The sequence below is a fragment of the Symphalangus syndactylus genome, chromosome 14, assembly GCF_028878055.3.
Source record: "Symphalangus syndactylus isolate Jambi chromosome 14, NHGRI_mSymSyn1-v2.1_pri, whole genome shotgun sequence".
Lineage (NCBI taxonomy): Eukaryota > Metazoa > Chordata > Mammalia > Primates > Hylobatidae > Symphalangus > Symphalangus syndactylus.
The window spans coordinates 79,496,934-79,524,148 of NC_072436.2; the positions used below are offsets into that span (position 1 = coordinate 79,496,934).

The 27,215-nt window shown below is 37.9% G+C and overlaps 1 protein-coding gene across 3 annotated transcripts in view; it reads left to right on the plus strand.

Moving 5' to 3' along the window:
• Positions 1-27,215, plus strand: part of USP34 (ubiquitin specific peptidase 34) — a 295,723-nt gene that overhangs the window by 198,795 nt on the left and 69,713 nt on the right. For all 3 annotated transcript variants that reach the window (XM_055242296.2, XM_063617918.1, XM_063617917.1), the window contains exons 38-47: positions 1,619-1,771; positions 2,515-2,619; positions 4,420-4,475; positions 4,579-4,699; positions 17,453-17,636; positions 18,064-18,224; positions 23,829-23,894; positions 26,575-26,721; positions 26,817-26,873; positions 26,976-27,053. In XM_055242296.2, coding sequence (XP_055098271.1) covers positions 1,619-1,771; positions 2,515-2,619; positions 4,420-4,475; positions 4,579-4,699; positions 17,453-17,636; positions 18,064-18,224; positions 23,829-23,894; positions 26,575-26,721; positions 26,817-26,873; positions 26,976-27,053 — 1,128 coding nt within the window. The remainder of the gene's footprint in view (positions 1-1,618; positions 1,772-2,514; positions 2,620-4,419; positions 4,476-4,578; positions 4,700-17,452; positions 17,637-18,063; positions 18,225-23,828; positions 23,895-26,574; positions 26,722-26,816; positions 26,874-26,975; positions 27,054-27,215) is intronic.

Genomic DNA, 27,215 nt, shown 5'->3' on the forward strand with positions numbered 1-27,215 from the left:
TTCTGTGGCCTTTTTTTTTCCTTTCTTTGAGACAGAATCTCCCTGTTCCCTGTGTCACCCAGGCTAGAGTGCAGTGGTGCAATCATGGCTCCCTGCAGCCTCAACCTCCTGGGAACAAGCGATCTTCTGGCTTCAGCCTCCCAAATAGCTGGGACCATAGGTGCATATCACCATGCCCGGCTAGTTTTTTAACTTTTTTGTAGAGACAGGGTCTTGCTGTGTTGTCCAGGTTGGTCTTGAACTCCTGGTGTCATGTAATGCTCCTGCCTCGGCCTCCCAAACTGCTTGGGATTATAGGCATGAGCCACTGCACCCAGCCTGCGTTTTCTATTTAGTAGAAATAGAGGCTAGAGAGACTACAAATAAATAAATGTTTTGCTTCCCATGTTGACACTGAGGCCAATATAATTTTTATTAGCCATATCTTGGCATTACTCACCTCATATTCCTGTGTGAAATAATAGAAACACACAATAATATATTTAGCTCCAAAGTCACTTATTTTTTAAATCTGCATTGTCTAATAATACTAGCTCTGGCTGGGCACTGTGGCTCACACGTGTAATCCCAGCACTTTGGGAGGCCGAGGTGGGTGGATCACATGAGGTCAGGAGTGCAAGACCAGCCTGGCCAACATGGTGAAACCCTGTCTCTACTAGAAATACAAAAAATTAGCTGGGCGTGGTGGCAGGTACCTGTAATCTCAGTTACTTGGGAGACTGAGGCAGGAGAATCGCTTGAACCCAGGAGGCAGAGGTTGCAGTGAGCCAAGATTGCGCCACTGCACTCCAGCCTGGAAGACGCTCAGAGCAAGACTCTCCAAAAAAAAAAAAAAAAAAAAAAAAAAAAAAAAAAAAAAAAAAAAAAAAAAAAAAAAAATCAGTTCTGGATATAATGCCGTATATGTTCTTGTCCTGTCTCAGATAACCATTTTGACATTTGGACAGTTTCCTTACAATCTATAGAATATTCCGATTGAAGTTGCTTCTGTGTTGCTTCTAGTTCTGAAAATATTTTATCCTCTTACTGTCTTGTAAATAACTTAAATGATTCTAAATGTCCTTATTCAATTATTCTTTGTATTTACCTGTTGTTCTTATTTTGTTTTGTTTCTGTTTTTATGGCCATGCTTTAGGATTTCTAAAATACTGTATTTATATATTATGGTATACTTTGAGATACTTTATTTGATCATGTGTAATTTACATGTATATATGTATGGGATTAGAACATTGTATTTATTAATTATTTTTGTGAGGCATAATCTTGTTCTGCCACCCAGTCTGGAGAGCAGTGGCATATCAGCTCACTGCAGACTCTGCCTCCCTGGTTCAAGCAATTCTTGTGCCTGTCTCCAGAGTAACTGGGATGACAGGCGCAAGCCACCACACCTGGTTAATTTTTGTATTTTTTGTAGTGACAGGGTTTTGCCGTGTTGGCCAGGCTGGTCTCAGACTCTTGGCCGCAGGTTATCCTCCTGCCTGGGCCTCCCAAAGTGCTGGGATTACAGGCTTGCCCAGCAGAACATGTATTTAAAATCACCTAAAATTATTTCTGCTAACATATTAACTTTGTAATACTAACTCACACTGTTTGTGGAACTTTCTTTTTCATCTAGACTGCAGTTCGTCATGAATCATGCAGTGGTCTCTATAAGTTATCCCTGTCAGGGCTGGATGGAGGAGACTCAATCAATCGTTCTTTTCTGCTATTGGCTGCCTCAACATTATTGAAATTTCTTCCTGATGCTCAAGCACTCAAACCTATTAAGGTAAGATTTTACTGTTTAGAAGCAGTTTTTTCTTTTTGAAATTTCCTTTGCCTCAAGTTTACCATTGTAATATATCCTTAAAATTTTGGTCATTTGACTACTGTATGTGATTTTTTTACCAAGAGGATAGTAGTTATATACTGCTTAAGGTGACAGCATTGTGACATATTGTGTCCATGTTACTACTAGGAAGAGACCGATTTCAGCTCTGTGGTCTCTCTCATGGATACTCTATTTTAGAAATAGCATTTATTCTCACTCGGTTCTGGGCCTTGTGTTAATAAGTTGACTGATTAAAAAAATGGAGCTCTCTTCTCTAGTAAGTCACAGTTTTTTTTTTTTATCTTTATGATATTCGGAATTTTAAATTTTATTTCCTACCCTAGTGCATATACTAGTCTTTAAAAGGCTTCTACTACATAATAAATTTAGAGCCCACTTTTTACTAATCCCAGAAATTCAGTGTGTTGTTGGATTTACATTATTTTCCTCCTTATTCATATCTTTTTTAATGTCAGTAATTCGAGACTAATATTTTTCTAAAAGTTCTTATGTTTGTCATTTTTATGCCTGGTTATTCTGATTTTACAGAAACTAAGCGTGTACTCTCCATTTTAAAAAAGATTTTGAATACTGTTTAGTTGATACAGGAATTTATTTCATAAAGTCTCTAGTTTCTTAAATGTATTATAATTTTATTTATTTTTAAAATGTTTTCACAAAGTGTAAAATTTTTTTAATAGATAGATGATTATGAGGAAGAACCAATATTAAAACCAGGATGTAAAGAGTATTTTTGGTTGTTATGCAAATTAGTTGACAACATACATATAAAGGACGCTAGTCAGGTATGTTCAGAAAATTATATACTATTCTATGTATTCTCTTCTTGTTAATATGAATTATGACTTACATGTTCATGACTTTATTGGTTATTAAGTGTACTTTATTAATCTATAACTTGGTGGTGGTGTCCTATTTCTACTATATTTGTGCTTTTCCACCTTATTCTAATTCCTTTCGTGTTTTTACTCTGACCTCAGTTGAAACGTCTTCATCTGGTATCTATCCATAATTTCCTGTCTCAATAAGATATGTGGATGTAACATCTTATTTGGAAAGGGAAATGTAGATTTTAAATTTAAAAATACAGCTTTCTATAATAGCATGTAGTTTGGAGTCCCAAATATGTAAAATAAAATTGCAGTTCAAATGGAAGTTACTTTAAAGAAACACTGTCAGTTTTTGCATATCTAATTTTCTTATACTAGACTAAAATGACATTTCCATTCAAACAAAGTAATGTTTAAAACAAGTAAATTTCAGGCCAGGTGCAGTGGCCCACACCTGTATTCCCAGCACTTTGGGAGGCCAAGGCGGGCGGATCACAAGGTCAAAAGATGGAGACCATCCTGGCCAACATGGTGAAACCCCATCTCTACTAAAAATACAAAAATTAGCTGGGCATGGTCACAGGCGCCTGTAGACCCGGCTACTCAGGAGGGCTGAGGCAGAATCGCTTGAACCTGGGAGGCGGAGGTTGCAGTCAGTGAGCTGAGATCACCCCACTGCACTCTAGCCTGGCGACAGAGTGAAACTCCGTCTGAAAAAAAAAAAAGTAAATTTCAAAGCAAATCTTGCCACATAAAGACTCCGTTTTTTCCATTGTACATAAATTTAGGCAACTAAAATGTGTCTAAGTTGTCAATTCAAAAGAAAATGAGAAACACATAAAGAAGATCCTTTGAAATATTTAGGACACATTTTTCTTAAACTTTTAAATGTATTTAAATCAAAGTTCAATATGTTCACTTTACATTTAAAACTTCTGTGGTGTTTATACTTTTTGCTTTTTAGTTAACATCTGAATTCTTAGAATCTACTTTTCATTTGAGAAATAATTAAAAAAATTAGTATTGAGCAAGTTTTAATATACTTACTAATTAAAATATTGATGCCAAATAAACATTGTACTTTAAAAAAAAAACAAACCTAGGTTTGCCCATTTGAGCTAAAATAGGAATCTGATCTTGCTTTCTTGTAATTTTCCTTTTTAGAGATTTGGGTTTCTTTGAGGGGACTCAAGTTAGATTTTGTGAAGTCTGTTTTAATGTTGTTGCTTAGTTATAATGAGAAGTAAAGTTTTTTTTTGGAATGAACTGTAGAATTTAGTTTATTGTTAAAAGTCTAATTTAAAGGTATTGTTATAAACAAACCTTGGTGAATTGTGTGTGAATTACATCTCAATAAAGTCATTAAAAAAAAAAACTTTAGTGTCTTCTCAGTAGATTACTATGACTTTTTTTTAAAATTATACTTTAAGTTTTAGGGTACATGTGCACAACGTGAAGGTTTGTTACATATGTATACATGTGCCATGTTGGTGTGCTGCACCCATTAAATCGTCATTGTCTTAATTTATTATCAACATTCCACTGATTCGTTTTTGTAGAATGATCAGTGATGTGTTTAAGACTAATTTGATTAATTGACATAATGTATAAGTAAAGAGTAGGTGTATTATGTTTATAACTTATTGAATTTGGGAGAACTAAATTATTGTTACCTATAAGGAAATGATTTTAATAATTTTATGTTTGGTAAAACATAAAATTATATTTGAATTTTTATTTTCTTTTTGTATTAAGACAACGCTCCTCGACTTAGATGCCTTGGCAAGACATTTGGCTGACTGTATTCGAAGGTAAAATTTGATGTGAAATTGACATTTATATTGTTGAGGAAAGATAAAAGACATAATTATGTGAACTATCTTGTTTGTGCGTATTTTTTTTCTTTTTTTGTAGTAGGGAGATCCTTGATCATCAGGATGGTAATGTAGAAGATGATGGGCTTACAGGACTCCTAAGGCTTGCAACAAGTGTTATTAAACACAAACCACCCTTTAAATTTTCAAGGGAAGGACAGGTAAGTGTTAAGATAATCAAATGTTTCTATGAAATGTGATTGAAATTTTTTGTTGTTACATTGTGTATTAGTCCGTTTTTACACTGCTGATAAAGGCATACCCGAGACTGGGCAGTTTACAAAAGAAAAGGGTTTAATTCGACTCAGAGTTCCACATGGCTGGGGAGGCCTCACAATCATGCTGGAAGGCAAGTCGGAGCAAGTCGCATCTTATGTGGATGGCGGCAGGCAAAAAAAGAATGAGAACCAAGCGAAAGCGGTTTCTCCTTATAAAACCATCAGATCTCAAGAGACATTCATTTATCACAAGAACAGTATGGGGGAAACCGCCGCCATGATTCAGTCATCTCCCACCAGGTCCCTCCCACAACAATGGGAATTGTAGGTGATATAATTCAAGATGAGATTTGGGTGGAGACACGACCAAACTATATCACATTGTATGTGGATATGTTAATTTTTTTTAAACATACAGACATAAAAATTGCTAGAACTTAATTACCAGCAAGAAAAGCAAATTTTGAATAAATTGAATTCTGGAAATATAAAATAGGGACTTGTTTTTAGAATGCAAAATCAGATGTTAATTCCTGTGACTGACTGTATATAGAAAGGTAACCTAAGGCTGGGCACGGTGGCTCATGCCAGTAGTCCTAGCACTTTGAGTGGCTGAGGTAGGTGGATTGCTTGAAACCAGGAGTTCGAGACCAGCCAAGGCAACATGGTGAAACCTCATCCCTACAGAAAATACAAAAATTTGCTGGGTGTGGTGGCACACACCTGTAGTCTCAGCTACTCAGGAGGCTGAGGTGGGAGGATTGCTTGAGCTCAGGAGGTCGAGGCTTCAGTGAACCATGATCACACCACTGCACTGTAGTCTAGGTGAGAGAAGGAGACCCTGTCTCAAAAAAAGATAGCCTCTATTGTATTAGTGTGCTTTCTATAGAATTGTATATTTTGAATTACCGTCCTAAACTGTGAATCATATCCTAATACAGTGGAATTAGTAAGTAGTCATTATTGGGTACTCCTTTCATATTTCAAAGACCTGTGTGACATGAAATCTATCTCTGAATATTGGAAACACTTCATGACTCTGTACCAACAAATGTCTCATTTTGATTGTCTCTTGATTAAATAGTTCATCTTATCTTACCATTGGTACATTTGTCCTGGTCATTGAAGGAATTTGTTATGGTCTGGAGAGCTGTTATCTTAAAGTTACCGAATGTGTTAGGAAACAGCAACCAAAAGGATAGAAGATTGTCCTCATAGGCATAGACTAAAGGATTCTTGAGATCAACTTAAGATTACAGTCTTATCTGTTTGAAATCTTTGCTGCTTCCCCAAATGCACAAAACTCCTTCTTGTGCTATTTCTTTCAGGTTTTTTGCCTTTTCCATTATACTCACTGGAAATGGTTTCGTAGATTTACAGCCTTGTTGATTGAAGTCTTCTGTATAAACTAGTATATAACTTTTATCCCCAAATATAAATATATTAATTGGTTTTTCTGATAACGTTGTAAAGTGAAAGTCATTGTTAAGAAAAAATAATTTTAGATAGTACAAAAAAAGAATATTCCCATTTGGTTTGATTTCCTCTCATGCTGTGGTGATGGCCTTCCAGGACTTTTCATGGATACAGTAAATATGCATGTATAAAATTCATATTTATAGAAATTTTACAGTTTATAAATAGTATTCTGTGATCGATTTTCACTAAAAAATGAGTACATTAAAAAAGAAAATGTATTTTTAAAAATTGACTAAGAGGCAATAATTTAAATCTTTGACATTTATGAAGTTATAGAAAAAAACTGTAAAGGCAGCATCTTTGCATACTTGTCCCATTATTTGCTCAAGAACTCTTAAAAGTAAAACACGTTGATTTTAATCCATAGTTTATATCAGTATACAAAAGGATACATCAGTTTACACTTGTAGCCACACTGTATGAGAATGCCTTTCTCAAGCATCTGCAGATTATTTTATCACTGAGATATTTGCCAATTTTGATGTTGCTTTAGTTTTATTTCTTTGTTAATTGGTGAATGAGTTTCTTTCCATTTATTTATTGTTTGTATTTGGTATTTTTTCAGTCAGTATATGGTTTCCCATTCATTTGTAAAAGTTATTTATTTTGAATATGTCAGCTCTTTCTGTCGTATTTGCTGCATATATTTTTTCCAAAGTCTTATTTCTCTTTATTATTACTATTTTTTTTACTTCTCTTCTGTTTATTGATTTATACAAGTTGTTATCCTAGGACAAATTTTTGAGGCTTTAAAAGGTGGATATTATTAGACCCGATTTTGACAGATGATAAAACTGAGGCATAGACAGGTTAAATGAGTTATGCATGACTGAGTCACTTACTCTTCACTTGGCCAAGCTTTTAACCATTATGCAATACTGTCTACACATGATAACACATTAAACACAGTGTTCTATACTCTGCTTTTTGTCACCTATCTTAGAGATTTTCAAATTCAGTATATAAACAGTTCATTTTTCAAAAAAAAAAAAAGAGGGACAGGGTCTCCTTATTCAAGCTGGAATGCAGTGGCACAATCATAACTCATTGCAGCCTTGAACTAATGGATCAAGTGATTCACCTGCCCCAACCTCCCAGGTATCTAGGATTATAGGCATACGCCATCACGCCCAGCTAATTTATTTATTTATTTATTTTTGTAGAGATGGGGTTTTGCTGTGTTGTCCAGGCTGTTCTGAATCTCCTGTCCTTAAGTGATCCTCCCGTCTTGGCCTCCCAAACTGTTGGGATTACCAATGTGAGCCAACGCACACTGCCATGCTTGGCTATTCATTTTGTAAAAGTAACTTCAAAATATTATTATTGTTTTTATCTTTTTTTTTTTGAGACGGAGTCTTGCTCTGTCGCCCAGGCTGGAGTGCAGTGGCACAATCTCGGCTCACTGCAAGCTCCACCTCCCAGGTTCACGCCATTCTCCTGCCTCAGCCTCTCCGAGTAGCTGGGACTACAGGCGCCCACCACCACACCTGGCTAATTTTTTGTATTTTTAGTAGAGACGGTGTTTCACCATGGTCTGGATCTCCTGACCTCGTGATCCGCCCACCTCGGCCTCCTAAAGTGCTGGGATTACAAGCGTGAGCCACCGCACCCGGCCTATCGTTATTATCTTTGAGACGGGGTCTGGCCGTGTCACCCAGGCTGGACTTCAGTGGCATGATCTCAGCTCACTGCAACCTCCAACTCTCAGGCTCAAGCAGTCCTCCCACCTCAGCCTCCCAAGCAGCTGGGACTATAGGCAGGCACCACTATACCTGGCTAGTTTTTAAAAATCTTTTGTAGAGACGGGATTTCGCCATGTTGCCCTGGCTGGTCTCAAACTCCTGAGCTCAAGCAATCCTTCTGCCTCGGCCTCCTAATGTGCCAGGATTACAGGCATGAGCCACCATGCCTGGCCCAGAATATTTTATCTGCGTATATGTAATATATTTAGCTTCCTAATGATCAACATTGTCTTAAACTATTTCTAGTGACATTATAGAGATCTTTATACATTTAACACATAGATTTAGGAAACGTAGGAAGACATTCTAAAAGTTAGAACTGCTAGTTCATGGAGTATACATTTATGGTTTTGGTTATGTTAAAAAACGAAAACCAAGTTAACTGTCTATGGAGGCTGAGCCCATTTATGGTTGTACCTACAACCTGAGATTAATTTCCAATTTTCCAACATTTCTACCAACATACTATACATTTAGATAATTTCTACCAGTCTGATAGGTGCAAAAAGATTCTCTTGGTTTTATTTTCTATTACTTTTATTAGTAAGGCTGAACTTTCCTTCAAGTGTTTGAAAGCCATTTGTGTTATCTTTTTTCTGACTGCTCAGATCCTTTTCCTTTATCCCTGTTATGTATGTTATAGTTCTTAACTAATTTGTAGAATATTTTATATTAAGGAAACTATCTCATTGTAATATGAATTGCAAGATTTTTTTTTTCTGTCTTCATGGTTTTTGTTATTCTTGTTTCTTATTTATTTATTTATTTATTTATTTGAGACAGATTCTTGCTCTGTTGCCTAGGCTGGAGTGCAGTGGCATGATCTCAGCTTACCTCAACCTCTACCTCCCAGGTTCAAGCAATTCTCCTGCTTCAGCCTCCCTACTAGTTGGGATTACAGGCATGCACCACTATGCCTGGGTAAATTTTGTATTTTTAGTGGAGACCGGGTTTTGCTATTTTGGCCAGGCTGGTCTTGAACTCCTGACCTCAGGTGACCCGCCCACCTTGGCCTCCCAAAGTGCTGGCATTACAGGCGTGAACCACCTCACCTGGCCTGCTTATTTTCTAAGCAGAATTTTTTTTTTCATGTAGTCAGGTTTATTGATCTTTTACAGCTACTAGATGTTGTGTTATACTTTAAAAACTCCCTGTTTTTTCATGCTTTCATAACTTAATATTTTACATTTTTCTATCAGGAAATTATTTAGGTGAAAGGAATGAAATGGATAACTTTTTCAGATATGTACCTAGTTATCCTAATAATTAACTAATTTATTTTTTATCTACTGATTACAAATGCTTTTTCAAATAAACTACCATATGTATTTCTGGACTTTCTGTTTCATCTTATTGATTTGTTTGTTCATTCACCAATATCATATCTTAATTATGTAGATTTAAGTTAATATCCTGTGGAGATAGTCCCTTTGTTTTTTGGGACAGTGTCTCACTCTGTCACCCAGGCTGGAGTGCAGTGGTGCAGTGGCTCACTGTAACCTCTGCCTCCTAGGTTCAAGCAATTCTCCTGCCTCAGCCTGCTGAGTAGCTGGGACTACAGGCACCCGCCACCACGCCCAGCTAATTTTTGTATCTTTGACAGAGAAGGGTTTCACCATGTTGGTCAGGCTGGTCTCAAACTCCTGACCTCAGGTGATCCTCCTGCCTCGGCCTCCCAAAGTGCTGGGATTACAAGCATGAGCCACCACGCCTGATTGAGGTAGTCCATTTTCATTATTATTTCTTTTCAGTATTTTCCTGGCTGTTTATTTTTCCACATAAACTTTAGAATCAGTTCATCTAGTTCTTTAAAAAAAAATAAAATTGTGTTACTTTTTTGGTTGAGATTGTATTGTATTTCCAGATTGATGCAGAATTAACTTTATGATACTCAATTTGCCTGTGAAAGAGTATGATTTGTTGTATTTATGCAAAGCCAATCGTTTTATGTTTTTTATTTTAAAGATTTTTTTTCCTACAAAATTTAGGTTTTAAGTATTTCTTAGTATTCCTAAGTTTTATCCTTTTTGTTGATATGGAATCATTGCTTATGTTTTTTATTTTTTTATTTTTTTTTATTTTTATTTTTATTTTTTTTTTTGTTTTGTTTTGTTTTTTTTTTTGAGACAGAGTCTCGCTCTGTCGCCCAGGCTGGAGTGCAGTGGCGCGATCTCGGCTCACTGCAAGCTCCGCCTCCCGGGTTCACGCCATTCTCCTGCCTCAGCCTCTCCGAGTAGCTGGGACTACAGGCGCCCGCCACCACGCCCGGCTAATTTTTTGTATTTTTAGTAGAGACGGGGTTTCACCATGGTCTCGATCTCCTGACCTCGTGATCCGCCCGCCTCGGCCTCCCAAAGTGCTGGGATTACAAGCGTGAGCCACCGCGCCCGGCCGCTTATGTTTTTTAACTGGTCATTTATGTATAGTAAGAATTTGTGTATACAATTGTTGCAGGCCATCTGAAATTGACTTATTGTTGGTTAGACTGTTTTCAGTTATCTTTAGCTGTTAGTGTTCTTTGGTTCTTCATTTGTTTTTGGTTTATTATCTGCAAGTGATTCTTGTTTTTCTTTTATTTTCCCCAAGCAGACTCATGTCACAATCATCTGCAAGTAATTCTATTACTTCCTGTTTTAGAAGTTTGACTCTTTCCATTTCTTCACCAAATTTTTTCTCAAACATTCAGAGTAATGTTAAGTTAGTTGTTTTTAGCATTCTTGATTGAAAAGGTCTTCATGTTCATGTAGTCAAATTATAATTTCCCCTTGGTTTCGGTGTTAAGGGAAGACTTCAGAAGCTTTCATACAGGAGAGATGTGATCTGAATTAAGATTTTAAAGGGTTTACTCATACTCTAGTTGGAAAATTAGTCTATGGGCAAACTCAAAGGGCAAATGTATGAGTCAAGGGATCTGGTTAGGAAGTTTTTCAGTGGTTCCAGAGAGGGACAATGGTGAAAAGTGCTTTGACGTGGAATATTTAATGAAGGTAGAGCTTACAGGTCTCAGATTTGGATAGATATGTTGGATTTGAGAGAGGTTAATAAAGAGTGACTCCTAATTTTTTTTTTTTTTTTTTTTTTTTTTTGAGTTGGGGTCTCCCTCTGTCACCCAGGCTGGAGTGCAGTGGCGCAATCTTGGCTCATTGCAAGCTCTGCCTCCCAGGTTCACGCCATTCTCCCGCCTCAGCCTCCCAAGTAGCTGGGACTACAGGCACCCGCCACCACGCCCGGCTAATTTTTTGTATTTTTAATAGAGACAGGGTTTCACCGTGTTAGCCAGGATGGTCTCAATCTCCTGACCTCGTGATCCACCCGCCTCGGCCTCCCAAAGTGCTGGGATTATAGGCGTGAGCCACTGTGCCCGGACAAGAATGGCTCCTGAATTTTAAGCCTGAGAAGCTAAGGGAATGATAATGCCAATTTTTAAGAAAAGGAAAACTCAGAAATGGGAGAGGGTAATGGGCAGTAAAACCAAGAGTTCTGTTTTGGAAATGTTAAATTTGAAATGTCAATTAGATATTGGAGTAGAGGTATTGAAGGCAGTTGGTTTTGTTGTAATATTAAGGAAAATATGCCTTAACTCCAAGATATTTAAAATCTCTTCTACTCTAATGATTTTTACTTTTTTCCTTAAGTATTTAAAAAAAATACTTCTAGAACTTAATTTCATGCAGGATTTGGTAAATTTTTTCTATAAAGAAACATGATAAATATTTTACACTTTGCAGCTGCATAATAACCTGTCATTAGCAACACTACCACTATCACTACTACTGCTTCCTCCTCCTTCCCCTTTCTTCCCCTCCTTTCTCCTCTTTCTTCCTTTTACCTTTCCAATGGTGCTAATCTTCTTTTTTTTTTTTTTTTTTTTTTTTTTTTCTGAGACGGAGTCTCGCTCTATCGCCCAGGCTGGAGTGCAGTGGCGCAATCTCGGCTCACTGCAAGCTCCGCCTCCCGGGTTCACGCCATTCTCCTGCCTCAGCCTCTCCGAGTAGCTGGGACTACAGACTCCCGCCACCGCGCCCAGCTAATTTTTTGTATTTTTAGTAGAGATGGGGTTTCACCGTGGTCTCGATCTCTTGACCTCGTGATCCGCCCGTCTCGGCCTCCCAAAGTGCTGGGATTACAAGCGTGAGCCACCGCGCCCGGCCTCCAATGGTGCTAATCTTCATTCTTCCTTTTTCTTTCTCCTCCTCCCTTCCTTTTTCTTCCTTTTTTCCTCCTTTTCCATTCCTCCTTCCTTCTCCTTTTAAAGTATGAGTATCATTCCTATCTCTATTGCCTTGCATAGTGTCTAAAAACTATGTTGAGCAAATGGATGATTGCAACTCAGACCTGATTCTTAGAACTGACAGTCAAACAGTACATTTGTCTTATGCAAAATTTACGTGTACCTTTACAAATTGTGGCTGCTCATGATATTTATACTTCATGGAAATAAATAATAGTTATTAAAAAGAGATATCATCAGAGATTTAGAAGATCAGATTGCATTGACATGATTAGGGAAGGCTTTGAAGAAGATAAAGCTTCGCCCAGGTTGGAGTGCGGTGGTGCGATCTCGGTCCACTGCAACCTCTGCCTTCCAGATTCAAGTGATTCCCCTGCCTCAGCCTCCCGAGTAGCTGGGATTACAGGCGTGTGTCACCACACCCAGCTAATTTTTTGTTGTTGTTGTTGTTGTTGTTGTGTGTGTGTATGTGTTTTTTTTTTTTTTTTTTTGTAGAGGCAGGTTTTCACCATGTTGGCCATGCTGGTCTCGAATTCCCAACCTCAGGTGATCCGCCCACCTTAGCCTTCCAATGTGCTGGGATTACAGGCATGAGGCATCACGGCTGGCCAGATACAGCTTTTTTAATGGTCATCTTTTGTAGAAAAGTAAGGGAAACATTTAAGTCATAGGAAAGAATATTAGTAAAAATTAAGTCATAGGAAAGCGCTGGTTTCATGCAGAAAATTGGTTGGTTCAGTTTAGCCTATGTTTTAGGAAGTATAGGAGAAACTTGGTGGCCATCTATTGTGGGCACAGGAAATTATTTTTATATATAAAATAAAAGCATTATTGTCTTAGTCTGTTCAGGCTGCTGTAATAAAATATTGTAAACTGGGCCAGGTGCAGTGGCTCACGTCTGTAATCCCAGCACATTGGGAGGCCAAGTCAGCTGGATTGCTTGAGCTCAGGAGTTTCAGACCAGCCTGGCCAATGTGGTGAAACCCGGTCTCTACTAAAAATACAAAAATTAGCCAGGCATGGTGGTGCGTACCTGTAGTCACAGCTACTTGGGAGGCTGAGGCACGAGAATCCCTTGAACCAGGGAGGTGGAGGCCGCAGTGAGCCGAGATCGTGCCACTGCACTCCAGCCTGGCAACAAAGCAAGAGTCTGTCTCAAAAATAAATAAAATATTGTATACTGGGTAGCTTATAACAACAGGAATTTACTTTTCACAATTCTGGAGGCTGGGAGTAGTACAAGATCAAAACTCTGGCAGATTCATGGTGTCTTGTGAAGGCCTACTTTTTGATTCACGGATGGCACCTTCTCATGGAGCCCTTAGATGATGGGAGGGGTAGGAGGTCTTTCTACTGCTTCTCTCATAAGGGCAGAGTCCTCATGACTTAATAACCTTCCAAATGTCCCACCTTCTAATACCATCACATTGGTGGTTAGGTTTCAACATACAAATTTCAGAGTGACAAAAACTTTTAGGCCATGGCAATTACTTTTGTAATTTTAGGCTGGGAAGGGATGGGATGAAGAGAGATTGGCTAATGAATACAAACATACACTTGGGAGTAATAAATTCTAGTGCTCAGTAGCACAGTAGGAAGACTATTGTTAAAAATTTTTTTTGTGTATTTCAAAATAACTAAAAGGGAGGATTCGAAATATTCCCAATAAAAGAAATGATAAATGCTTGAAATGATAGGTATTCCAAATACCCTGATTTCGTCATTACACATTGTATTTATGTGTCAAAATATAATATATTCCATTAATATATATAATTATTATGTATCAGTAGATAATTGTAAAAACAAGAGCCTTTAAAGGTTTTGATCAAATAATGTCATGGATGTGCATTAACATAATAAATCTGGTAATGGATTGAAAACCAGCAGAGTGCACTAGTCTTTAAACTTTTATTGTTTACATATTTCTTAAAGAATCTTGAAAAACCTAGGTGTCTCCTCACAGATTTTTTAAATTTGTAAATTTTTGAATTTTAAGTCTTTGTAGACAATATACATTCAAGAAATTATTGAAATTGGTGTTTTCAAAGACAAAATTATGGTCCTCTTTTAGATTAATGAAATGTAAGTGCTGTAGCAACTTTTATTCATCTCTCTTAAAATGTATAAACTCTCAGCTGTAATCCCAGCACCTTGTGAGGTTGAGGCAAAAGGATTGCTTGAGCCCAGGAGTTGGAGACCAGCCTGGGCAACCTGGTGAAACCCCGTCTCTATTTAAAAAAAAAAAACAACAACAAAAAAGCCAGGTGTGGTGAGCATATAGTCTAAGCTACTCAGGAAGCTGAGCTGGGAGGATTGACTGAGCCTGGGAGATCGAGGCTGCAGTGAGCCATGATCCCACCACTGTACGCTAGCCTGGGTGATGGAGTAAGATCGTCTCCAAGCTCTCCTTTCTGAAATTTTACTTAGCTAAATTTTTTACTAATTCCTCCACAGTATTTCCACTTGATTCCCCCACAGAATGTAATTGTAATGTATTTATTAGTATCTTTGAACATCTTTTATTATTTGCCTATCATACTTCTCTACAACAAAATATATATGTTAATAAAAATTTTCCTGTGTACATGATATTGTCTTAAATTTCTTCTATATTTAGTTATTACATTACATTTATTATTAGGACATGGCAATTAAAGGAGCACAAATATACTTTGTTTTGCCAAACTAGTAAGAAACATTAAAAAATGAAATTTTACTGAAAATATGCATCAGTGAGAAGGATGGGCCTTATTAATATTGTTGTAGGTGAATTTTAAGCTAGAATGATAGTGTTCATTAATTCTCTCTTCCTATTTTCTATTTTTATATATGTGAATTCTGAAAAACCTTATTTACATAATGTTTTTAGTGCACATGGAAGTTTTTGATAACTTTTTAAATTGAATTTCTTCTGAATTATAAGTCAAAAATTACACTATGATCTATTGCTGTATTAGTCCATCTTGCGGTGTTATAAGGGAATACCTGATGCTGGGTGTAAAAAAAAGAGGTTTATTTGTTGAGGCCTCAGGAGCCTTTTACTCATGGCAGAAGGCCATGAGAGAACAGCTGTGTCACATGGCGAGAAAGGGAGGTGGGAGGTGCGAAACTTTTTTTTTTTTTTTAATGACACCTCTTGCATGAACTCAGAGTGAGAACTCACTCATTCCTGTGTGGTAGGAACCAAGCTCTTCAGGGATACACCCTGATGACTTGAACACCTCTCACTACACCTCACCTCCAACATTGGGGAGCACATTTCACCATTAAATGTGGTGAAATAGGATTACAGACGTGAGCCACAGCACCCGGCCCAGTTTGCAATATTTTATTACAGCAGCCTAAACAAACTAAGACAATAATTCTTTTATTGGTCAAATACCCAAACCATATCAATCACCAAAAACTATTTTTAATATTCCCTCAGGTCATAGTTTGAGTAGGTTCTTCTTTCTGTGAAGTATATGAGTAGGTTCTTTTTGTGAAATATAAAGGCTTATAAAAATAAGCCCTTTGCCAGGCGCCGTGGCTCACCCTGTAATCCCAGCACTTTGGGAGGCCTAGGCAGGCGGATGGATCATGAAGTCAGGAGACCATCCTGGCTAACCCGGTGAAACCCCATCTCTGCTAAAAAATACAAAAAATTAAGACCGGGTGTGGTGGCGGGCACCTGTAGTCCCAACTAATTGGGAGGCTGAGGCGAGGCGAAGCTTGGGGTGAGCCGAGATCACGCCACTGCACTCCAGCTTGGGCGACAGAGTGAGACTCCGTCTCAAACAAACAAAAAAACCCACAAAAAATTAGCTGGGCGTAGTGGCAGGTGCCTGTAATCCCAGCTACTCGGGAGGCTGAGGCAGGAGAATTGCTCGAACCTCGGCGCGGCGGTGGTTGCAGTGAGCCAAGATTGCGCCACTGCATTCCATCCCAGGTGACAGTGAGAATCTGTCTCAAAAAAAAAAAAACTCCTAACCACTTTCCATATTTCCTAGCTAAACTTACTTTTCTTTGCTAAGAACTATGAATTACACATTCTTTAACAATAGATGAAAGAGGTGAGGTCATTATGGAAAAATATTTCAAAAATTTCTTTTTTTGGTACGTCTTTCAAGAGTTTCCCTGACCACCCCCAGGTTTGTTGATTCACTAACTCACAGGACTCAGCATATAGTCATACTCATGGCTAAGATTTATTACAGCAAAATGATACAAAGCAAAATCATGAAAATAAAAAGGTGTCAAGGCGAAGTCTGGAGGAAGCCAGTTGCAACTTTCCAAGAGTTGTCTTCCATTGGAGTTCCACAAGATGTCCTCAGTGAGCATAACAATGCATGTGATGTATTGTCTACCAAGAACGTTCTCTTGAGCCTAGGAGTCCTTGGTTTTATCACAGGGTGGCTCATGTAGGCACATAGTGACTGGATAACTGACCATAGTTCATAACTGGAGTTCTGCCCAAACTCCAGACTCCTGAAAGGAAAACAGGTCTTTAGCATAAACCCGTTAGGCACAGTGAGCCGCTGTTTTCACTTGAGAGTTTTGTATCAATGTAGGGAGCTGTTCACTTACCAGTGACGTTTGCAGACTGTAGGCAAAGGTCAGCCTTTCTGTGGGTATCAAGAGTCTCAGTCTTACTGTGCTCTCTCTTTTCTGCACAGTACTCCAGGAGTTTTATACTGCAGAACAATGTACCATAGTACTATTTGGGATGTGTGAGGGTGATAACTTGGTAAAATAACAAAGGACCAATTAGAAAAGAACAAGTGGAAAAGATAACCCAGCACCTACTTTCTCAGACTAAATTTTGGAAAAAGTACAATAGTACTACCTTTCAACAGTATAAATAAACTGTTGATTTTGCCACTGTTATTGTTGCTATTACTTATTAGTAGAATGAAGTAAGGGGAAAGTTAATGCAGAAGCGCCAGTCAGACTTGTCAAGGGAGTAATGAGGCCTTAACAAAAACTTTACATCACTTAATGGAATAGAAAATAACAACATTGTACGTGAAGAGTCTAAGAATGAGCTTATTATGTATCAAAAAGGAGAGAAGAATAAAAGATGATCGCCGCCTTCGTTTTCTCTAAGAGAAATGAACATAGGACTTTCAGATGATGGTATATCATGCTGCTATACGTTTTTGAGTAGCTTAATTGTAGTCTGTCATCCTGTTTATATGTTAACTATATTTTGAATGTAATTAATATCTCAGTTTAGATAACATGTTTCCATTTATTCCACAGGAATTTTTGAGAGATATCTTCAATCTCCTGTTTTTGTTGCCAAGTCTAAAGGACCGACAACAGCCAAAATGCAAATCACATTCTTCAAGAGCTGCTGCTTACGATTTGTTAGTAGAGATGGTAAAGGGGTCTGTTGAGAACTACAGGCTAATACACAACTGGGTTATGGCACAACACATGCAGTGTAAGCATTCTTCTTTTCCTTTAATCTTTATAAATTTTGAATTCAGTAATAAGATTTTGAGGGCACTGTTTAACAAAATAATCTGTTCTTCACACACTTTAACATTATAAATGATTATTGGTAGGGTGTTATTAAAGTTAAAAAGTAAACATTGATGTGAAGGACCTTTTTATATGCATTTTAAATACTTTGGCTTTTTTTGTAAAAGTAATTTGGGGCCAAGTAAAATCAAGTTTTAAAAGTCTTGAATTTTTAGAGAATAAATTAGTTTTCATGTGTATTCTTTTTTTATTTAAAAAATTCTGTATAATGTTCTATATATAATAATGAGGTAACTAATGGAGGTAGAGGCTGTTAATGTAAGCAAAATACATTATGTTTCATAGTTTGTTTGGGGGGGATCTTTTCCTCCCTCTTTCTTCAGCAGCCCATGCACCTTATAAATGGGATTACTGGCCTCATGAAGATGTCCGTGCTGAATGTAGATTTGTTGGCCTTACTAACCTTGGAGCTACTTGTTACTTAGCTTCTACTATTCAGCAACTTTATATGATACCTGAGGCAAGACAAGCTGTCTTCACTGCCAAGGTAGAATTTTCCTCACTTTAAAAATCAAAATTATAAACCAGATTTTAATATTTGTTGATAAATTTTTATTTCAATGTAGTATTGTTTGAAAAAATAATTTGTGAATAAATAAGAGTAAATTTGATTACAGTAACTAGCTAATGTGTATTTTACATAGTTTTACATTTTAGTAGATTACTCCTAATGCTGTAGTACAATTTAGTTCTCAAAGGAATACACAGCTATGGAATATACATGCTCAGTGTATACAGTGAATATCATGTTGTCAGTAAAAACACATTCGCTGGGAGAACATACGAGAATAAAAAAAAAATGAATACATACATACTTTTATTACAGAGAAAATAAGGAAACCCTGAATCCAAGTAGAGAAGTATTACCAGAATCACTGAGCTTGTTTCTTTTATATTTATCCCAAAGTGAATTGGATTGTGGACATAATTTGGTTGTGTAAGCTCTGCTTCATGTTATTTTTATTCACTCTCTAGTTTTCATTCTTTTTTACCGTGGGCTATTTTTGTTTGTTTTTTAAAATAGTAAATAGAGATGGGGTCTCTCTGTGTTGACCAGGCTGGTCTCCCAACTCCTGGCCTCAAGCAATCCTCCCATTTCAGCTTCCCAAAGTGCTGGGATTACAGGTGTAAGCCACCATGCCCGGCCAACCATGGGCTATTTTTTAGTTTGCCTTTCGTACTGCTTTTAGAGTTTTTTGATGAACTTCCCTTATACTTGCTCTTGGATTTTTTTATTTTTATTTTTTTGAGGCAGGCCTCAGTGTCTGTCACTCTGACTGGAGTGCAGTGGCGTGAGCACAGCTCACTGCAGTGTTGACCTTCTGGGCTCAAGTGATCCTCCCACCTCAGCCTCCTGAGTAACTGGGACTACAGGCATATGCCACCATGCCTGGCTAAGTTTTTTACTTTTACTTTTTGTAGAGACAGGGTCTCACTGTGTTGCCCAGGCTGGTCTCAAATCCTGGGCTTACGAGATGCTTCTACCTTGGCCTTCCAAAGTACTGGGATTATTGGTGTAAAGCTACCAAGCCTGGCCTCACCATGTTATCTTTTGTCTTGATTTCTTTTTCCCTGTTAAGTATTGCGGTGCTTTATATACTTTCTCTGAATTCTTTATTATGTTTAAGTTACTCTTTAAAATCTCCAGTTTATAGTTTACCCAAGTGGTTCTGGGTTTTTTGGCTTTAGTTATTGATATTTGAAAATTTGTCTCTGTACATTATGACTAAAAGTAGTTGAATGATTAGTTCATTTAGCTTATGGAAATATTTCTGAATAAATTTGGTATACCCATCTGCGTAGTCTTATAAAAGCAGTTGTTATTAAAGAAGCATGTTTTCAGTGGTTTTCTTTCTAGCTGGCAACTTGGTCATGTTTCTTGGTTTTTCTTCTTCATATTGATAACCACCTTTAAAGCTATTAACACTTCTAGGAATTAGTAGAAACAGAAGAAACATTCAGATGTGCTGATTATGAGTAGATCTCATAAACGGTATTTTTAGTTAAAAACTAAATTTACAAGCAGAAACAACCCCATTAAAAAGTGGACAAAGCAGCTTGGCCAGTATGGTGAAACCGTATCTGTACCAAATATACAAAAATTAGCTGCTCGTGGGTTGTGGTGGCTCACGCCTGTAATCCCAGCACTTTCGGAGGCAGAGGTTGGCGGATCACGAGGTTAGGAGATCAAGACCATGCTGGCCAACATGGTGAAACCCCGTCTCTACTAAAAATACAAAAAAATTAGCTGGGTGTGGTGGCGGCTGCCTCTAATCCCAGCTATTTGGGAGGCTGAGGCAGGAGAATCCCTTGAACCCAGGAGGCGGAGGTTGCAGTGAGCCATGATGGCGCCAATGCACTGCAGCCTAGGTGACAGAGCGAGACTTTGTCTCAAAAAGAAAAAAAAATGCCTTTGGCCAGGTGCAGTAGCTCACGCCTGTAATCCCAGCACTTTGGAAGGCCGAGGCGGGCGGATCACCTGAGGTCAGGAGTTTGAGACCAGCCTGGCCAACATAGTGAAACCATGTCTCTACTAAAAAATATGAAAATTAGCCAGGCATGGTGGCAGGTGACTTAATCCCAGCTACTTGGGAGGCAGAGGCAGGAGAACTGTTTGAACCCAGGAGGCAGAGGTTGCAGTGAGCTGAGATCGAGCCATTGCACTCAAACTTTGGGGACAAGAGCGAGACTTCTCTCCAAAAAAAAAAAAAAAGCCGTATGTGGTGATGCATGCCTGTAGTCCCAGCTACTCAGGACGCTGGGCCAGGAGAATCGTTTGAACCTAGGAGGCGGAGGTTGCAGTGAGCCGAGTTTGTGCCACAGCATTCCACTCTGGGTGACAGAGCGGGACTCTATGTAAAAAAAAAAAAAAAAGTGGACAAAGGACATGAACAGAGACTTTTCAAAAGAAGACATACATGCGGCCAATAAGCATATGAAAAAATGCTTAGTATTACTCATCATTAGAGAAATACAAAACTAAACCACAGTGAGATACCATCTCAAACCAGTCAGAATAGCTGTTAATAAAAAGTCAAAAAATAACAGGTGCTGGCAATGTTGCAAAGAAAAGGGAATGCATATACACTGCTGGGGGAAATATAAATTAGTTCAGCCATTGTGAGAAGCAGCTTGGCAATTTCTGAAAGAACTTTAAACAATTACTATTCGGCTCAGCTATCCCATTGGGTATATACCCAAAGGAATATAAATCATCCTACCATAAAGACACATCCACGCACATGTTTACCACAGCACTGTTCACAGTAGCAAAAACGTGGAATCAACCTACATGCCCATCAACAGTGGACTAGATAAAGAAAATGTGGTACATATACAGCATAGAACACTATGCAGCCATAAAAAAGAACAAGACCATGTCTTTTGCAAAAACATGTATGGAGATGGAGGCCATTATCCTAAGTGAACTAACACAGCAACAGGGAACCAAATACCGTATGTTCTCACTTATAAGTGGGAGCTAAATATTGAGTACATATGGACACACAGGAACAATGGACATTGTGTCCTACCTGAGGGTGGAGTGTGGGAAGAGGAATAGGATTGAAAAACTACCTATTGGTACTATTATTACCTAGGTGATAGAACAATCTATATACCAAACTTCCGTGACACATGGTTTACCTATATAACAAACCTGCATATGTACCCCTGAACCTGAAATAAGAGTAAACAGTAAAAAAAAAAAAAAAAAAAAAAAAAAAAAAAAGTAGACCTATGTACATGTAAATTTTTATTTTTTTAATTTTTTTTTGACGAAGTCTTGCTTTGTCACCCAAGCTAGAGTGCAGTGGCGCGATCTCAGCTCACTGCAACCTCTGCCTCCTGGGTTCAGGCAGTTCTCCTGCCTCAGCCTGCCGAGTAGCTGGGATTACAGGCACCTGGCTAATTTTTGTATTTTTAGCAGAGACAAGGTTTAACCATCTTGGCCAGGCTGGTTTCAAACTCCTGACCTCGTGATCCACCCGCCTCCGCCTCCCAAAGTGCTGGGATTACAGATGTGAGCCACTACGCCCAGCCGAAAATTCTTAACAGAATTTGATATGATTCTGGCAAGTACTGTAGTCAGGTGGGCACTTTATTCTTAAGATGAACACTTTAGTTAATTATATTGTTCCCTTTTCTGATGCTCACAGAAAGTTTAAAGAAAGCTACATATATTCTAATTGTGGTAAAATATATACAACATTAAATTCATCAGTTTAACCATTTATGCATATATACAGTTCATGGGATTAAATACATTCACATTATTTTGCAGCCATCACCACCATTCCATCTCGAACTTTTTCACCTTCCCAACAGAAACTTGTTAAACACTTAACTCTCCATTCTCCCTCCCAACCCCCCTTACAACCACTATTCTACTTTCCATCTCTATGAATTCAGCTGTTTCAGGTACCTCATATAAGTGGAGTCAGATTTGTCTTTTTGTGACTGGCTGTGAGTGGCTTATTTCACTTCGGATATCTTCAAGGGTTATCCATGCTGTTGTATGTGTCAGAAGTTCTTTCCTTTTTAAGGCTGAATTATAATTTATTGTATTTACCACATTTTGTTTATTCTTGTCAGTGGATATTTGGGTTGCTTTCATTTTTTGGCTGTTCTAAATAATGCTGTTATGGACATGGGTGTATAAACATGTTTGAGTTCCTGCTTTTACTACTTTTGGGTGTATACCCAGAAGTGGAATTGTTGGATCATATGGGAATTCTGTGTTTAATTTTTTGAGGAATAGCCTTACCTTTTCTACAGGGCTTACACCGTTTTGCATGCACAAGGGTTTAATTTCTCGACGTCCTTGCTAACACTTGACATTTTCTGTTTGTTTTAATAATAGCCATCCTAATGGATGTGAACACAATTTTTTAAGTAGTAAATACATATAGATGCAGTCTATGTATTTATTTAAAAATTGCACATTAAGTAAAATTCCCTCGTTGTTGCTTGACTTCAATAAATTTAGGCAGCTCTTTTCTTTAGCCAACTCATACTTTATTCTCTAATAATAAAAATATAAATCCAGGTCTTTATTCCTGAACTTTTTTGTATTCTAAATCAATACTTTGATATGCTGGAAAATTTCATTTTGTGTGACGTTTTTCATAATATGGAATATTAAGCCTCTCATATAACAGGAGTACACTGGAATTATTTTGCCAATTTTGTTGATTCCCTTTGTTCAATTCCTGTTGAATTTAATATATAATTTTATAGTAATTATATGCTGAACAGATCTCTGTTTTAGTCCATATCTTGACTTCAATTTGATTATAAGCTGCTAAACAGCAGAGCCATATTACTTGCAGTCTTACTTCCATAAAGCTGGCAAAAATAACTAATGTATACTCTTAGCTTGTGGACGCCTATTATTCCACAAGACTTTAGAAGTTATGAGAGGCAATAATTTGTAATAAGGATAGTACCTACTTTATAGATTTATTGTAATACTTGAGTGAGGTAGAATATGTGTAATAAGTACCTTGCATGAATATGGATCTTTCCTATAAGGCTTGGTGTTCAATACTAAGTCTCTAATGTGTGAGTCTAGCCAGATTCCTGAATTTAACTTATTGATAGTTGAATATTTAGACAATTTTCAAAGATCCTGGCTGGTATTCCTCTTCAGTGTGAAGAATATACTGTTCCAGAAAGAGTAAAGATAAGAATAAATGATGATGAGATGTCATTGGTTAATATTTCAAATGTATTTTTTTTAATGTGTAGGTTTACTTGTGGAAGACAACTTTGATTGCACCTGAAGTGTTTTTCATTCTTGCATTCTTGGAAATCATCAGCATTGTACCAAATAAGTGTTAACCTAGAAAGTGATTTTTAAAAATCTCTCTTCGGTTTCCTTATAGGATAGTAATAGCTGTATTTATGTAACAAAGTATTACAATTTTTAATGCTATCATTACTAAAGAATTGAATGTGTCAGTGTTTTTCTTTTATATAGCCAAAAGAATGAAAACAGATACAGTGTACATTGCCAGACTTTCTTTGCTAGAATGCCTAATTTACTACCATCATGTCTATGTTTTTAATGGTGTTTTCTCTTGATTTTCAGTATTCAGAGGATATGAAGCACAAGACCACTCTTCTGGAGCTTCAGAAAATGTTTACATATTTAATGGTATGTTTAAGAATCATGGAGGCTAGGGCCAGGCACTGTGGCTTATGCCTGTAATTATAGCATTTGGGGAGGCCAGGGTGGATGGATGGCTTGAGTTCGAGAGCTTGAGACCAGCCTGGGCAACATGGTGAAACCCTGTTTCTACTGAAAAAAAATCATCCAGGCATGGTGGTGCATGCCTGTAGTCCCAGCTGCTTGGGAGGCTGAAAAGGGAGGATCCCTTGAGTCCAGGAGGCAGAGGTTGCAGCAAGGTGGGATCTCACTACTGCACTCGAGTCTAGGTGACAGGGTGAGACTGTGTCTCAAAAAAAAAAAAGAAATATGGAGGGAAACAATTAGGTGTACCCTGTGACAAAACCTTAAAACGTTAAATGGAGCTCGTTTGAACTGGCTTTGTCATAACTATGTACCTTTCTTTTTCTTACTTTTTATTTTATTTTATTTTATTTATTTATTTATTTATTTATTTATTTATTTATTTTGAGACAGAGTCTTGCTCTGTTACTCAGGCTGGAGTGCAGTGGTGTGATCTCAATTCACTGCAACCTCCACCTCCCAGGTTCAAGTGATTGTCCTCCCTCAACCTTCCAAGTAGCTGGGACTACAGGCGCACACCACCACGCCTGGCTAAATTTTGTATTTTTAGTAGAGACAGCTTTCACCATGTTGGCCAGGCTGGTCTCGAACTCCTGATCTCAAGTGATCTGCCTGCCTCAGCCTCCCAAAGTGTTGGGATTACAGGCGTGAGCCACCGTGCCCGGAGCTGTATGTCAGTTACCTCTGTTATTTGTCATAATAACTTTTAAAAGTTAGTTGTCTACATTCTGTTAATTTGTCCTTTGAAGAATCTGTTGTGTCTCATCCTTTTTCCGTCACAAGGTCTTCCCCTTTTATGCTTGCAGCTTTCTAGCTGATTTATCTTTGTGTCCCTTAATTACAATGCCTAAAACTATAAAAGTGATCAATCTTTTAAAAAGATAGTAAATCTTTTAATATTCTTCCCCTGCTTAAAACTCTTGAGTGCTCCTTCATTATGAACAGAATGGTATTCAAGCTCATCACCATGGCACACACCCTCTGGGTTTTTTGCCTCTACCCTTCAACCTCTTATCTCTCTCCATTTGGAGCCCATCACCCTGCTGCTTCATTGCTTATGGGTTTATTTATGCCATTGTTTCCTACCTATGTCACTTTTCTCCATTTTCTTCTGATGTTCATTTTTCAAGAGTCAGCTTGGTTTCTACCTCTGTAAGAGACCATCTATTCCACAGATTAACCGGAGTATTCCAAGTCACCATGCCTCTTTGTTGTTTCTACCTTGTTATATATGTTACTTTTCTCACCTGTTAAATCTTGAGGACCGAGATTGTGTCATACTTTTTTCTGTATTTTTGACTTTTTTTATTTCCTGGGCAGGGTCTTACTCTGTCACCCAGGCTAGAGTTCAGTGGCACCATCTCGTCTCATGGCAACCTTGACACTGCCCCACTGCCTGGGACCACAGGCATGCACCACCATGCCTGGCTATCTTCTTTTTTTTTTGTAGAGACAGAGTCTCACTATGTTCCCCAAGCTGGTGTTGGACTCCTGGGCTCAAGCAATCAACTCACCCTACCCTCCCAAAGTGCTGGGATTACAGGCATGAGCCACCACACCTGGCCTTTAATCTCCTTTTAACAGAGCTGGAAGTGCCATTTGAATTGGCAAATAGAAAATTGCTGGTTTAAATGACTATTTTAAAAGCTATTAAAACAAAGTTCGGGCCGGGTGCGGTGGCTCACACTTGTAACCCCAGCACTTTGGGAGGCCGAGGCGGGCAGATCACGAGGTCAGGAGATCGAGACCACGGTGAAACCCCATCTCTACTAAAAATACAAAAAAATTAGCCAGGCGTGGTGGCGGGCGCCTGTAGTCCCAGCTACTCGGAGAGGCTGAGGCAGGAGAATGACATGAACCCGGGAGGCGGAGCTTGCAGTGAGCCAAGATTGCGCCACTGCACTCCAGCCTGGGTGACAGAGCGAGACTCCGTCTCAAAAAAAAAAAAAAAAAAAAAAAAAACAAAGTTCAATCTCTGGGAAAGTTTATTCAGCCTGTAAAGGTTGTATATTTTATGCTTTGCAATATAGATGTGAGTGTGTTTTTTTGTTTTGTTTTGTTTTGTTTTGTTTTGGAGATGGAGTCTCGCTCTGTCGCCAGGCTGGAGTGCAGTGGCATGATCTCGGCTCACTGCAACCTCTGCCTCCTGAGTAGCTGGGACTACAGGCATGCGCAACCGCACCCGGCTAATTTTTGTGTTTTTACTAGAGATGGGGTTTTACCATGTTGGCCAGGATGGTCTCAATCTCTTGACCTCATAATCCGCCTGCTTCGGCCTCCCAAAGTGCTGGGGTTACAGGCGTGAGCCACTGTGCCCGGCTGTGAGTCATTTGAGTCTCAGATTTCTTCCTAGAAATTTCTTGACTTGAAAATACAAATATCCTAGGTAATCTGAGAATCTTCTAGCACCAAGACCATTAAATTAAAAATACTATGAAAATTAAACAGAAAGAAATAGAAGTGACCATTTTAAAACTAACTTTGTAGATTTACTACCTGTTCTTTTTTGTTATGTGTTCATTGAAGAACCTATAATTTTCTTATTTTTATCTGACACTTAGCGTGTTCCCCTTTTTATTTGCAGGAGAGTGAATGCAAAGCATATAATCCTAGACCTTTCTGTAAAACATACACCATGGATAAGCAGCCTCTGAATACTGGGGAACAGAAAGATATGACAGAGTTTTTCACTGATCTGATTACCAAAATCGAAGAAATGTCTCCAGAACTGGTTAGTATCAGAATACTGAAAAGTTTCTTTGAAATTTGAACAAATTTGCCTGCATTTTAACTAGTTTCATGTTTTTTGTTTGTTTTATATTGAAGAAAAATACCGTCAAAAGTTTATTTGGAGGTGTAATTACAAACAACGTTGTATCCTTGGTAAGTATTATACCTGGTTTTTACTTTTTGGAGATCTTAATATATTTTCATTTATATTACAATTTACTAGTTTTTACTAATTTTTTTACGTCTATTGATTAGGATTGTGAACATGTTAGTCAAACTGCTGAAGAGTTTTATACTGTGAGGTGCCAAGTGGCTGATATGAAGAACATTTATGTGAGTAATAATGCACATAATTTTTTTACTTTATGCTTTTAACTATTTGTGTATAGCGGGTTTATGTTTGTCATCTTGATATTTTTGAACTTTTTTCATGTTTTTATGTATTTTCTTCTTACTGTACTATTCAAATAAGAATTAAAGGTCAACCATAAAGCT